This window comes from Haemorhous mexicanus, chromosome 1 (genome assembly GCF_027477595.1).
Source record: "Haemorhous mexicanus isolate bHaeMex1 chromosome 1, bHaeMex1.pri, whole genome shotgun sequence".
NCBI classification, from domain to species: domain Eukaryota; kingdom Metazoa; phylum Chordata; class Aves; order Passeriformes; family Fringillidae; genus Haemorhous; species Haemorhous mexicanus.
This window is the reverse complement of record NC_082341.1, coordinates 120,544,713-120,560,488: the sequence shown is the minus strand read 5'-3', so window position 1 is coordinate 120,560,488 and position 15,776 is coordinate 120,544,713. Positions and strand designations below refer to the sequence as shown.

General features: G+C 39.1%; 1 protein-coding gene across 1 annotated transcript; it reads right to left on the bottom strand.

The window, feature by feature from the left end:
* Window positions 1-692: 692 nt before the first annotated feature.
* On the bottom strand, window positions 693-14,387 carry UBXN2B (UBX domain protein 2B). Its single transcript, XM_059860992.1, has 9 exons — window positions 14,253-14,387; window positions 11,661-11,761; window positions 10,077-10,148; window positions 8,383-8,542; window positions 6,828-6,905; window positions 5,394-5,503; window positions 4,794-4,931; window positions 4,503-4,664; window positions 693-2,352 (listed from the first exon to the last, which is right to left on the bottom strand). Exons 1-9 carry the CDS (start codon window positions 14,376-14,378, stop codon window positions 2,190-2,192), a joined length of 1,110 nt encoding a protein of 369 aa, XP_059716975.1. The 5' UTR covers window positions 14,379-14,387; the 3' UTR covers window positions 693-2,189.
* Between the last annotated feature and the right edge of the window lie 1,389 nt (window positions 14,388-15,776).

Genomic DNA, 15,776 nt, shown 5'->3' with positions numbered 1-15,776 from the left:
TAGCCGCCTTACCGTGAGAGAAAGATCATCATTCTCTACCAAGCTCTTTCTCTCTTGTAGCCAGTCTTAATGGCATATCCACAGAGATCTGCACTCAAAGAACAGTTTTGTGCCAAAAATGCCAAGATGTTAGCTATAAGTGACAATTTATATAATAAAAGCTATGACATAAAATTATGAGATGGAAGATTCCATGGGCTTTCAAGTACTGAGAAGCATGAAATATTTAAACATAAGCATTGGCACATTTTCTTAGTGCTTGACAAAACATTGTTAACTTCTGGGACCCCCAGTTACTCTCAGCTGCCATTAAACACTAAAATTTAACAGGTATTTGAAACAAAGAGACTGTGAAAACATGTAGTTGTAGGTTTTGGCATAAGAGGGAAAAAACTTAACAATTTAGTTAACCCCTTTTCTTCATACATCACTGCTTAATCAATAATGGGCTTCAGAAGTAATAAGCAATGTTACTTTACCTATATCCTGAACTGAAATATGCCCAAACCACAGACTGCCCAAAACTGATATCACGAACTTAGGCCTCGCATTTATATAGAGAATTGTTAGTATATGGGATATAAAATACATGCACAATATAAAACAATTCCTTTATGTTTAGGCTTAAATATTTGGCACACAACACAATCACCACTCTATCACAACGTAAATTTGGAATAACACAAAAAGTCTTGTCTGCGATCTTAAACATAAAACTTTAATTACTTTGCACATGAAATGAATTATGATTAAAATCATGCAGATATTCAGACTGCAAAACAAAATACTTCAAATACAAGCATGTTTAAAATCTACTCAGTCAAATATCTACTCTGAGGTAAAAACGTAACAATATACTAAGCAATTATAACCTTAACATAAATAAACAAGTACTGATATTTTCAGAACAAAATAAACATGGAAGACAGCAATTTTAACATGTATTGGTACAAGAGATACAGCCCACCTATTCTCATTCAGAGTGTGCTCCACTCATCTCATATAAACCCAAAAATACTAAAAAACTACATGCTACTAAAGCACAGCAGCCAGTTTCCCCCAACATAAGACTCCTACCTGCTTACTGCAGTGTTGGGGCAAGTTTTTTTAAAAAATATGTAATTTCAAAGATGAAGGGGTTTAATTATACAGCTTCCAAACAAGCACAGTGAAAGCTGTACAACCAAATCCCCAGTGAATACTACAAAATACCTTTGGCCAAAATTCCAAATATAAACAACTGAAATTCAGGTCAAAAATATGTGACCAATTAATACACTTATGCTGTCACTTGCATGCACAAAAGTAGACCAGTTCTGTGTTGGTGCACCTCAGTGTTTTTTTTGTTTGGGGTTAAGTAACTGTTTGTGTAAGGAATCATGTTGTTGCACAGGGTCCAACTGCATACTCAGATTCATAAAGACCAGAGGCCTCCTCTAAATCACATAATTTCCCCAGATGAAAGTGGTCTCTCACATTTCTTTAACTTTCAAGAAGAAAAAAATTCATATTTATTTTCATCATAAGTATTACAACTAGAATACAAATAAGAACATTCTATTATAGTCTGCAACAGCTGAGGTTTGCATCTCCTGAACTGATTCACTCATATGAGCAACAATACAAGGAAAATGACATAAAAACTAGAATATAAATATACTACACCATGAAACACTACAAATAGAACGTACAAAAATTATATTAGGGCATTTATTATCTGTAAACCTATTAAAAAGAACACCTTAATACAGTTTGCAAGGTAAACATAACCTACAGTCTAAGTTTTCAAATGGCTGTTTGTCAATGCAGCATAGAACATTTCCATAGTGCAAATCTTACCAACTCTATGAAAGATACTGTCCCCTTCAGAAAAATGCTCTTTTCCCCACCCCCCTCAAAATAAAAAAAAGAGTCACAAAGTCCTATCTCATTTCACATTTAGTATAAGATATGGTTTGAAACATATTAACACAGAGAACCTTAATTTTAACACTGAAAACAACCTGAATAATATTGAGAAATTAAAATTTAGAAGTTAGATATGTTATAGCTGGAAGACATGAAATCCAAAAATATGATCCCTGGAAAAGAGGAAATAAAAAGACACTGATATCTCCTTTCTTTTACCTGTTGGAAACATATTGTATGACAGTACAGCAGGGTCCCTATGTTGTACAACAATCACAAGATCACTTTAATTGCTGAAGAATCACAGTGTTAAGTATATCTGCTTCTTGTAGTGTCAGGCTTTCATCTGTTAGTTCTTTATTTGGAAAGGTAGTCACAAGAACAAAATCCGTTGTTGCAAAAGCTGGACGGGACTGGATAATGAAATCTCGAATATGCTTAATCCTGTGAAAAGGATATGGACATGAAAACTCTGTTTGATTCCATCTGACATACATCTCTGAACATTAACATAATCAGAGAACATAAAACCATTAAGCAGACTAAATCACTAAGTAAGTTCTAGATTTCATATTTCTCTTTGATCCAGATGACTAATGATTGTATCTCACAAGTGTTTTTTGGTTCTTGCACGAAAAAATCCCCTGAAAAATTATAGTGAATGTTGCTTGTTTACTCAAATAGCAGAAACAAAATTTTTAACATGGAAGTATATTGCAAACTGATACCTAATGCAGGAAGTCAAGTAACCTCAATCACTGTCAAAAGTTTCATTATTAATTAGTATATTCAAAAAAGATGAAACTATTAATGGAAGAAAGAATCTTAAAATACATAGTCACAGTGAAGAGGAAGCAGACAGGAATTATTCATGCACTTCAATAACAAGAGCTTTCCCCTATTTTCACTTGGCAGTGAACTTCTGAACAATAGTTAGTGTTAGTCAAACCAACAATATAACAAGAATAATTTAATTTTTCAAGACGTGGATAAAAAATAGTATTTTAGAGATAAAATCCTGAAATTTGAGGTTTTTCTATTAAGACATTAAGCTGAGAATAAATTTGTGAAAATCTTTAGCAATTAATAAGCTGGCAAATTTACTGTAGCCAAATAAGCAGTGATTTGTGCTTTCTATTAGTCTTCAAGGCCTTTGACAAAAATAAAGCACTTTGCCATATATATGATCAAAATCAGCTGCTAAAGATAACCATAAAGATTCACAGTCAAGAAAAAGTTAATAATAATTAAACAATCTCCTGTCAACACAATCTAGGTTGTTACAGATGTTACTGGCAAGTTTATCACTTCTACCCTTCCATGCAAACAGAAGAATACACAACTCAGCTACAGAGGCTCCCAATAAGCCCCATGGTTTGTCTCAGTCAGTTCTCAGCAGATGCTGTGAAGAAAGGATCTGGGCCTGCACTCTCATCTTATATTTTCAGGTCTAAACTACCAAAAAATACTTCTGTATCTTCCTCCCTACTGGTATCTCAGCTATGTGGCCTGTGTGTACTGTCAGAAAAGAAAGCTACACTTTGTCCTTACTCTGAGCCAGGAGGAAAAAAGGAAACAGATGAGTTCTCCATGTAACAATATTAACATGCAATTGGGTCCATGCTAACACCATCTCTAAGTCAGGATTCAAGCTGCAGCCACGTCCTAACACAATTGTGCAGATTTCAAATTAAGGCTGGCTTTAACAGTGCTAAAGCATGGGTGGAACTGCTGCCCAAATCTCTGTTCTCTGCCCAAAGATCTCTCAGCAGTAGAGACCAGAGCTTTGCAGAACCTTGCACGAACATAACCTCATGAGGTTGGCCAACACTGTTTGTGGCATTGCCCCAACATCAATAAAACTGGTGCCAAGCTCAAATCAGCAAAGCTACTAACAAATCTAAAACCTACATCAAGTTCACACACTGTCAATTTTTAGGACATGACCATCCAAAACAGAAGTTAGTTCTCAGTATTGTGTCCAAACCACATGCTGGAATTGCAAATGAGTGTGAAGTATCTATATATCCTTCTGCTTATGGGCTGCAATCTATACTTACAGCCCGTGTCATGTTTTGTCACAACCTTAAGTATAACAAGGTAGAAAGCTGGAATTCTTGATTATGGGCCACAGGATTTCTCTGCCCATAGTGTGGAGTACATTCCAATTGAGACTATACTCCACACTTTGCAATAAAGTGCTTTCACAGAGTTTCCCAAGTAATCCACCTGGTCCTCCCAAGGAGGGCCCAGGGCAGGGATGGCTACATAGTGGGGCTATCCAGATTTCAGTTGTCCTGGGAACAATTATGGCTTGTACTATGTCCTTAAAAATCAAAGGACATCATTGGTTATTAAAGTTCAAACAGAAGTTGCAGTTATCAAATATATTGTGTTTCCAAGTACAATATTTTTGACAGTCAGCTCATCATATATCCAGGTAATGAAAGCGACACGGAACGATACATTTCAGCAAGGCTAGTCTGATACACTTCAGCAAGGCTGGTATTTCCCCCTTTTTGACTCATTTAATGACAAAACACAAACTTATTGAAATAGTTACCGTTACCTGCATTGATGCAGAATCAATTTACCTGTGTGTTTGATTAAATCTTTGTATCAACCGGCTTCCATCGGCTAATCTAATTTGAATTTTAGTTGCTGGCATGGAATCATCAATAAGAACAGGTGCATTTAGAATGGATTTCTCCTCCTCCTCTGGGGAAGAAGGTGTGCTGACTATTTCAGGTGTAAGGCTATAGGATTGGAAAAAAAACAAACCAGATGTTACTAATGGAACCATGACAAAGTAGTCTGTAATTTTCAGTCATAGGAATGAAACAGCATATGAATACAGAGCACAGAACAGATCTAGCTTTTTTCACCTTCCAAGCTTCTGCCCTTCACCACTGAAAGCTTTGAATCGCAGTCTGGGCTTCACATATTCCTGTTCTTGGTGATCTTCCATATCCAGATTTACCTGGCCACCATGAACAAGTCGCTGCAGCTCCAAAGGAATTTCCCTGAATTACAAAAATAATACATTATAATAATTACACTTTCAATTACATTCTGAACTGCGAAATCACAGTAGGACATACACAGTAGGAGTCAATACTAATATTATGTATACTTTGAAAGTCACATTCAATTGTTTTATGAATTGATTTCATCCTAAAAGAAGAAAAAGAAGTCAGTGAACTAACAGTGAAAACCTAGAATATATTGGCAGCTCATAGAATGAGCTAGGAAAAAATTGTGAATATAAAAGCTTTTGAAGCAAGTACCATTCAGAGTTAAACCACCAGAAGAACCAAAGTATTGCAAACTTTTAAGTGCCCCACGCATCTGGTGGCAAATACAGACTATATTTTATGGGTTCAGGCAAAAAAGAAATCTGGAGCTTTTGATAAGTGTGTGGAGAAAGGATTTTTGTTCACTTCACTTCAAAGACATACCTCAAAAAATTTGTCATTTTAACTTACCCTCTTTTAACTGACTCAAGAAACTGAGCATTTGTTGGATCTGAATAGGATCTCAACTCGCCATCATCTAAACTGAACCCATTCCTCCACAGTTTCAGCAAAATTTGAACCTATGAAGTAAAACAAGTTTAAAAAAAGTAAAGAAAGACAAAAAAGGCAGCACAATTTCATACAGACTAGTTATAGAAATTTTGATCTACACTAAACAAATTTTGTACGAGACCACAAACAAGAAGGCAAATGACAAAATAAGAACAATGCCTTGCACTGTAACTGTCATTGTTAGATTATTTTCAAAAAAGCCCAAGAGTTATAGACTACTATCATCTTCTAGACATTCTTCTGCCTTGGGAAAAAGAATCTCTTAATCTGCTATCCATGACATAAATTATGATACAGTGAGGGTGTAGTGATCTTCATAGTGTTCCAATTATTTCCAAAAGCAGTGAACATTTTTATTGAGAAATTAAGAAATAAACCCATAAAATTACAAATTACTGCTGATACATCAGTTACAGCAAAACCTACATGCTGAGCTCCAACAAAGCTGAAAGTAGCTCCATTCAGCTCAAAAGCTAAGAATCCTGGAAACCAGCCTCCTTTGCTCCCTTCTTATTTTGCTACATCCTACATGAAAGGTCCAGCCAGGACCTTCCAGCTCCAAAACCTGCATCCTCTCTTCCTTCTAAGTGCTTTGCCATCCAGCAAAACTAGGCTTCCCCAGTCAGTATAACTGTCCTTCCCTTAGCAAACTATTTATGCTCCCAATTATGCAAAGCCCACTCCAAAAAGATTCTGGCTAGGTACAGCTGGCTGGCTGTTAGTCGTACTGGAAGGGTTGCTGGAGAGTAGAAGGCTCCTTGTGTGGCACAACAGCACCCCCTAGCCAGGACCACATCCTTTGGCCTTAGTAGTTGCTTCTAGACAAGCTGAAAATTTGCTTTAGCCATTCGCAAAAATAGGAAAGTGCAGAGAACTTCTTTTCTCCTCATCCTCTCCTTCACATCCTGCTTTTTAAGTGATAAGAAAGAAAGGCCTCAAGCCTGCTGCTTCCTCTTCCCAAGAACACATCCATGCCCTCCAGTTTGAGATGGGCTGCTTTGCAAGCCACAACAAGAATCAATCCCTAAAAGCATTAAAATGTTAGCACAGCTAAGAGAATCCAGGACAACACATTGTGCAAAGTAACTGAAAAGGAGGTGCGCTAAGAATTTCAAAGTAATTTACATCTGACAGTTCCATAATCGAGGCCTTAGGGGTATCCAATAAACATCCTTCAGAAACTTCAACAATTTCTACTGAACATGTAGCTAATATTTAGATATTATTTTCACCTCGTAAACATAGTTACAGTAATTCTGGCATTTCAAGCTGTAAACATAATTAAGCAGGCCTGTGTTGGAGGTTCTGTTTTCTGCTATGAATTTTACTTACATCCTGATTTTCTCCATATATGTATTCAGAGTGCTTTTGTGATGAGTCACCCAATCTGTATCCACCACCAGAAAACGACTGAAAAAAATACAAAGAAAAGCTTATAAAATAATTATCTAAAACAGTTTATCAAAATTCTTACTTAGGTGCAGAAAAAAAAAAGGAGAAAAAAAAGCCATCCACAAACTCGCTTCTGAGCTAAAAAGCAAGTACTGTTATATAATGTATTTTCTAAGTGGAAAATTATATCTAGCAGTGGCAGTCAGATTAAGAAAGCTTTGTGACACATTTCAGCTTCTGTTCTGTACACCTTTTCAAACATAATCATAGAATACTTCAGGTTGGAAGAGACCTTTAAAGGTCACAAACTTGAATGTTTCCAGGAATGGAGCATGAACTACCTCCCTGAGCAACCTGTTCCAGTGTCTTACCACACTTATTGTAAAAAATGTCTCTCTTATACCTAGTGCAAATCTACCCTCTTTTAGTTTAAAACCTTCACCCCTTGTCCTACCAAAACAGGGCCTGCTAAAAAGTCTATCCTCATCTTTCTTATAGGCTGCCTTTAAGTATTAGAAGACTGCAATAAGGTCTTCCCAGACCCTTGTCTTCTCCAGGCTGAACAACCCCAACTCTCTCAGCCTTTCCTCACAGGAGAAATGCTCCACTCCTCTGATTATTTTCGTGGCTTTCCTCTGGACTTGCTCTAACAAATTCATGTCCTTCCTGTGCTGTGGACCCAGAGCTGGATGAATCACTCCAGGTGTGCTCTCACCAGAGTGGAGTAGAGGGACAGCATCCCCTCCTTCACCTTGGTGCCCGTGCTTCTTGTGATGCAGCCCAGGACATGTTTGGCTTTCTGGGCTGTGAGTGCACATTGCTGGGCCATGCCCAACTTTTCATCTACCACTACCCCCATGTCCTTCCCCAGAATTGCTCTTGATCCTTTCAACCTCCAGCCTGTGCTGATACTGAGGGTTGCCCTGATGCAGATGCAGAATCCTGCATCTGGCATGTTGACCTCATGATGTTCCCATGAGCTCATTTCTTAAGCTTGTCCAGATCCCTCAGGATGGCATCCAAGACTTCAGGCACATCAACTACAACACTCAGCCTGGTGTCACCTGCAGACTTGCCGCAGGTACACTTTACCCCACTGTCTTTGTCACTGATGAAGACATTGAACAGCACTGGTCCCTCTATGGATACCTTGTCATCAACTTGCATCTGGACACTGAACTGGTGACTACAACTCTCTAGGAGTAATTTATGTAGGTAAGATTTGGGATGCAATTTTAGTCTGGTTTCTTATTTAATCAATTGTAATTAAAAACAAAGCATATAATTCCAGTTCATTATGATTTCTAATGATTCCCTCAGAAATTGTGTGGTCCTTTATTTTCTAGAGCAAGCTGTTTGAAAACAGACAATATAGAACTCCTTTGAGCAAATCTGCTATTTGTAAATCACAGAAAGAGGCACTTGCTCTCCTGTGATTTGATGAATTTCAGAGACATAAATGTAAAGAGAGATCAACACATTTCTTAACGTTTACCTTGGCTTTACTGAAATCACCAGATGCTCTCGAGGCTTCATCTAATGGGACAGCCCCATGCTCTTTTGCTTCCTTGAAGAGTTCAGCAACAATTTTACTCGGGTTATTAGAAGCCCCAGAAATCTGTAATCCTCTATATTCTGAGTCACCTGAATAAAATCTTCAGAATAGTAATGCAAGTAAGCAATAATGCTTTAAATAACAAGCACAATTTTTCTCTTTCCATCAAAAGAAAAAAAAAAATTAACAAAGAGGCAAATTTGGCACAAATCCTTTTCATTCTGATAAATGCTTCACTTGGTTCCAATCTCCTCAATAATCCAAGCAGCACTATACTAAAGATATTTGACTAACAAAGAACCAAGGTGCCTTCTGGAACAGATCCCAAAGATCAGAGTGTAAGGCCATAAGTTTTAAGTGAACACAGTCCTGATGGAGCTGGGCATCTTATGTGGCTGTCACCTACTCCCAGAAAGACTCATTTCCTTAGGGGTGTCCTGTGCCTGGGACTGTGCCTGGATTGGATAGAATATAAATTCACAGCTAACACCACCTTAGCAGAACAAGTATAAAACTGTTGGAAAACCTAAACAGTGCCACAATTTAATTTTTTTAATTCAAAGATCTAGCATACTTTCATTCCCAACAGTATCAGAAATGGAAATTTTAAAATAAATATAATTAACATTTCAAGACATTTTAAAACCTGCAGAAACTGTTGTGAAAGCTAATTTATGCTTTTTTTTTCCTTCACAGCACCATTACTAGCTCTTGAAGACAAAATGTAAACTACAAATATTTCTGTTCAAAACTGTATCTGTTTGATGATGAAGATCAAGATAATCCTCAAGAATTACTTTGAGGAAGGCACTACAATCTCTAAATACCATTGGAATAGATGCTGTAAAAGAAATCTATATATAAATCAAAATCTGTCAAACCTGATTGTTTTGCCTTTGATTACAGGAAGCTTTAATAACTAATAACTGCTTTCGACTTTCCCCAACTTTTACACTTAACTAATTGGGGTAAGGCAAATCGATTATTCATGTGAAACTGTCTCTCAGACCAATGCCTTCACAATGTGTTGATTCCATCATATTTTACAATTACCAGAAGTGAGTATTGGGTATGAGAGTACTGTACAATCATACTGTTTTTATAATGCCACATAATTGTCAATCCCTGAGTAACATGTCTCCTTTGCACATCTCCTGTGTTTATTACCCCAACTACCATTTATATGGAAAATCTTTAATTATTAGATTTCAAAGAATGATAGTGGTAAGGATATGAAACAGGAATTCTTATCAGAATTTGTATTCAGGAAAGAAAGGAAGTACTCAATTATTTGAGCAATAGATACACAGAACAATTCAGGATATTCAGAAAGACAAGTACAAGTGGAAGTTACACTTGTAACTTACTTGTACTTGAGTACAAGTGTAGGTTACAACCTTTACGACCATATAGGTTAAGGCATCTACAGGTCCTACATCACTCCAGCCACATTCTTCAAAACATAATTTTACAACAACAGTGTACAGTTAACACTCTAGTAAGTCCCCTAGCTCTTGCAGGACAGACCTAGCTCACATGCATTTTTAAAGAACACGAGGGAGCAAAGTGTCAATGTGACACAAACCCCAATTACTTTCACAATTGTTAAATTTTTTATTTTGTTTTAAAAATACCTTTGGTTTTCTTTGTCATCGCTCATGCTTCTCTCTGGTTTTCTCAACCTTTTAAGAGAATCCAGCTTAAGACTGCCAAGAGAATAAAAGGAAACATTTGAAGATGACTGGCACATAAACTTCATATCTAACTTCTGAAACGACTTCTTTTTCAAAAACAAAGAATATCGAGTTCTGTTTTCTGGTTTTTGGGCTTTTGTTTGGTTGCTTGGGTTTTTGGGCTTGTTTTGCTGAAGTACACAGCCATGAATGCTTCTCAGTGAACAAGGAGGAAAGAGCACACATATGGTAGAGTCATTTTGCATTAACAGTTGCACTGGATGGTCACTATAAGTCTATTCCAACTGAATTATTTTTTTCTAGCATAGAAGAGCATCACTGCTTCCATGCAATTAATGCACTGCTCTCATCTGAGAGCAAACTGAAGTCTAATAATTCATCTCTTCCTTCTCACATAGATTCCAGAATGAATGCCAACAAATAACAAGTATGTGCCAACTGTCACACTGAAGTATTTGAGATATGGTACCACAGCTTCTCCTTTGCTTGGGAGTGGGAAGTTATAACTTCATGAGATGTATTGGTAAATGGAACTGTTAGCTTTATTTGTTTGTAAACTTAGTGCTATGTGGCTGGTTAGTCAGCTTAGGTGGGTTCACCAAAAGAAACCAGAAAAACTCAAACCCCCTATACTTCCAAGTGTCCCATACTCTGCTACAGTCTCTCTTCCTGAAGAGATTTCTGCATTTGCAGTGAACTTGAAGCATAACTGGTAACTAAGATCCTTTCTGTTGCTTGACCTCCTTTTAACACTGAGATCCAAACTGGGAGCAGTGATTCACAAACAAGCCACATACAAGACTTGTTATGGCATCGCTGTCAGTAGTTTTATAAATATTTCTCTTCTTTAAATTATTTTTTTATTAATTAAAACCTGGCAAGATACTTTTATAAAAAACATCAAAGACTATGCTGAATCTTCAAATGTTATGTGAACTGCAAACACTGCAGTTAAGTAGTGTTTTAGGAAAAGCTGGATTGAAATATAGATATGCATCTATCCTTCCACCTGCCCAACCCAGACAAATTCATTAAGAAGCCCTTCTTACTTCTGTCACCCCATAGGAACCTACTAATAACTTTTAGAATCACTATTTGTCTCATCAGGCACTGCCATAAATACAACACTGAAAGCAGTTCACTTGCCAAGTTTCACAGAAGCTGCTAGCTTACTGAATTTTGAAGAAACAAAGAACTGCAGTAATTTTCTGATACAGCAAATTTCCAAATTATGTCTGTGTAAAAAATGAGCAACACAGCATTTTGCTTATAGCATCTCACATGAAATGGGTTTAAAGTGTTTTAGAATACCTGGAATAACAATTGGTAAAAAGGCTTCTAAATAAATTTTAAAAGCATTCTGAGAAGACAGACAATGCATTATTGCAGGGATTCACACAATTTTTGATTACGAATTGCTGTAGAGTGCTTTTAATACAAGGAGGGATCAAGCAGGAATGACAAAGTTTTGTGAGCTAATAATACACCTATCCACGCATTTCTGAAAGAAACCCCACATCTTACCTCTGTGATACCTTTGGGTTACTGATCTTTGTAGCTGTTGGCTTGTCAGAACACAATGACAGTCTTTTAGCTTCATCTTCATATAACTCTGCCAAGGCCAGCTGTAGGAAACAAAACTCTTTTTTGTAAGTCTGTAACTCAAGAACTACACATAGAATAGAAATAAGACAAAAATTAATGTGAAATACCTATCTCTCCAGAAAAGTAGAAATATCAACATGAGGAACCCAAACTAAAATTCAACTTCCCTTTATGAAAATAACAAAACTACACAATGCTTAAATGCCATTATGACTTGGAACTTGCATTCTGCTATCCTTTAGTTTCCACTGCTTCACTAGCTACATAAAATCTATATTAGATTCAGTCATGAGAGTAAATACACAAAGAGATTGCAAGCATCAGCTCATTAATGGTAACAAATTGAAATAAAGCAACAATCTAACCCTCTGATGGAAGCAAATAAATTTTACAAACATTTTACATAGAAATGTAAAAAACTTTATTCAAATAAGCTTGTACTGGGATGAAGAACAAATTCAGCCTTGCTAGCTTGAATTCAAGGCATCACTCCACAAAAACTTACACAAACCCCAACAACTATTTCCCAAAGATTCCTGAAACGCTGCCATATCCCTGGCAAGCTCATTCTTAGAAATGTATGTAAGGGACCTGCAATGTCACTTCAGCAACCTTTCTTTTGTCCTGAATAAGACTCTACTTTGTCAAACCATCCTTAGTTTTATCCCCAAGCCACTCCGCTCACACTATGTGATTAACACTACTATTTTATAAAATACACCAGAAAAGGTACTAGGCTACAATTTCATTACATTTTTATGCAGAGGGGATACACATTAAAATAATATGAAACATCATCTGTCCTTGAAAACACACTGCTACAAACACAGGGTATTAATCCCATATTATTTTTTGTTGTTTTTATAACATTATGAGGTATTTTCTGCAGGGGAAAAATAAATATGAGGAATTATATCCATTAAGAAAATTAAATTGAGAAAAGAGAGCCCAAAAAAATCTGCTGAAGACCTCTATTCCATCTGAGAATAGAAGAAAATATCTTTCAGATATGTAAAGCTGATGGGTAAGTCATAGACAACATATCCTGTACCGTCCCTAATCCAAGGACGGAGGGATGCTGAGAGAGCATGGAAGGGCACGGCCAGGTTTCTGTGCTTTCCTCATGCCCCGTCTCATATTGTGGTGCCACAAATCAAGCACAGTCCCAGGAGGGTACTTCCTTGGGGTTTAACACTTTATCAATAAGTATCTAGACAAAATGCCAGTCCACTTCAGCTGACTAAAACTTTATGAAGCAGTAACACAGACTTTGTTACTGTTACATATTGTAGCAACAAAGTAGCGATGCAGAGAATAACACAACAGTAACACTGGAGAAGAGAAGGCTCCAGAGAGATCTCACTGGGGCCTTTCTGTACTTAAAGGGGGCTTAGAAAAAAAAAGCAGGAGAGCAACCTTTTACATAGGTAGACAGCAATAGGTCAAGGCAGAATGGTTTTAAACTACAAGAGGAGATATTTAGATTAGATATTAGAAGAAATTCTTTACTCAGAGGGTAGTGAGGCATCAGAAAATATTTCCCAGAGAAGTTGTGGATGCCTCATCCCTGGGAGTGTTGAAGGCCAGGTTGGATGGAGCTCTGAGCAACATGGTCTAGTGAAAGATGTCCCTGCCCATGGCACAGGAGCTGGAACTATATGATCTTTAAGATCCTTTCCAACTCAAAGCATCCTATGATTGCAGCAAAATTAATCTTAAGAGGAACCAATGAAAATTACAAATAGTAATCAAGAAAAAAACTATACCCATCTTTCTGTCAATTATGTGTAATTAGATAGAACAGGGGCAGTTTCAGCTACATGTGTAATTAGATAGAACAGGGGCAGTTTCAGCTACATGTGTAATTAGACAGAACAGGGGCAGTTTCAGCTACTAAGTTTCACCTGTTTTCCAATCAATATCTTGCTAAAAGATTTTGAACCTTCATAAAGTGTCAAATCACATAAAAAAAAAAAAGAATACTGCTAAAAGGGTTTGTAATTAAGAATTTAAGTACCAATGCTGAATTACATTTGTGATCACACTCTACTTTTCCCACATACACCCGGGAAAAGATCTTGCCCTTAGCCTTACACCACATCTGCAGAGACTGACATTTTCATACGGGACAAGACATTCCTATCAAATAACCAGGAAATGCAATGGCACCTCAGTAACTTCAAGGACAGTTAAAACCCAACTAGTGAAGAGTCAGGAGAGCCCTTCCCGTTCCCTGTAGAATTGAGCACACACCGTTTCCTAAAGGGCCTTGTGCTCTTCTAGAGGCGTCCTCCCCTTCCCAGCCTCAAAGGGGGATGGGAGCTGAAGGAAGAAAAGCCGACTGGGTTCAGAGATCACGTCGGGGCAGCCCCAGCGGTGGTCCCGCGCACCGCCCGCTCCCCTCGGGGCCGGCCCAGGCCTTCCCTCGGGCCGGCCCTGAGGGGACGCGGCGCTCCGCCCGGCCCGACCCCGCCCCGCCCCGGGAGCGGGGCGGCACCTCCGCCCTCTCACCTGCAAATCCCGGGCGCTAGGCGGGCGGCCGCTGCTCCGGGGCTGCCGCTCCCTGCGGGCGCCGGCGGCCGGAGCCGCGGGCACATCCCCGTCCGGCTGCGCGGGCGCTGCCCCGCCGTCCGCCATCTTGTGGAGGCGGTGGCCAAGGCCGGGCGGGGCGGGGCCCGCGCCGCCGGGGCGGCCGCCATGGCAACGGCAGAGGCCGTGCCGGCCCCAGGCCCGCCGCAGACCCGCAGGCCCATCGTCGGAACTTTACAGTGCTTATGCACCTCAGCGAACAAAGACATTAGCATTCATTCGTGGCGAATTGCATAGCTTGTCTATCCGTAGCCAAAGCCCTGCTTGCTGGTTGTATGTGTTCCTTCTCATGCTACTTAGTCTGCCAGTGCAGTTCTTCCCTCCATTTGAGTCTGGGGTCCATTTAGGTCAATGAGTTGGTGGTTGTGGTCGCCCACTGCCGGAATTACCTATCACAGAACCAAATAGGCTGGAACAGACCTCTGAAATCATCTTGTTCAACCTGTGGCCAACTAGCCATGTCAACTAGACCATGGCACTGAGTGTCACATCCAGCCCACCGCCACCTCCCTGGGCAGCCCTATCCCTTCCAATGTCTTATCCCTCTTTCTGCGAAGAAATTCTTCCTAATGTCCAACTTAAACCTTTCCTGCCTCAGCTTAAGACTATGCAGTCTCATCCTGTTGCTGGGGAGAAGTGGCCAACTCACACCTCCTTTTAGGGAGTTGTAGAGAGTGTTGAGGTCATCCCTGAGAGTTCTTTTCTTCAGTCTAGACAACCCCATGCCCCTCGGCTAATCGTCACAGGACTTGTGCTCCAGACCCTTCACCACCTTTGTAGCCCTCTTCTGGATCCTTCTCTTCCCCTAGTTACTGCTCAGTTCTGCTGACTTCACTCCTGGTGGCTCTTGTCCAGACAGACCTTCCATCTTGGGAATGTCTTCTCTTTTCCTTAAAACAGCTCCTCTTCCTTAAAACTTAGCATGATGCCATATTTTATGGGGTGTCCCTGCGGTCATCCAGGTTCAGCTGATTTGTCTGTGTGCCTTCCAAACTCCTTGTGTACCCCCAGCCTGCTCACTGGTGGGGCAGGGTGGGAAGCAAAAAAGGCCTTGGTGTGTCTAAGCCCTGCTCAACAATAGTCAAAGCACCATCGTGTTACCAACACTGGTTTTCAGTCACAAATCCAAAACACAGCATTTATGGAACATTAACTCCAGCCTAGACAGGAAGAAGATCTCTTGACTGTGACTGGAAAGCTGAATTGCAGTACTGAGAAGCTTTAGCTCTAGCCAGCTAACCATCCTCAGTTTTCTTTAGGGCTGTTCAGCTCAAACACTCGCTGCTTTCTAATCAATCTCTCTAGACCCTGTTGATGCTGGATTACAGTCCAGAAACACTTGTGATGGTGGCAAATGGAGCTGGGATTTCACAGAAATGTTTAAGTTGGACTATTAAACTCTGCACTTCATGCCTTCATAGTCAGCCAAACTTCATAGTCATCTCA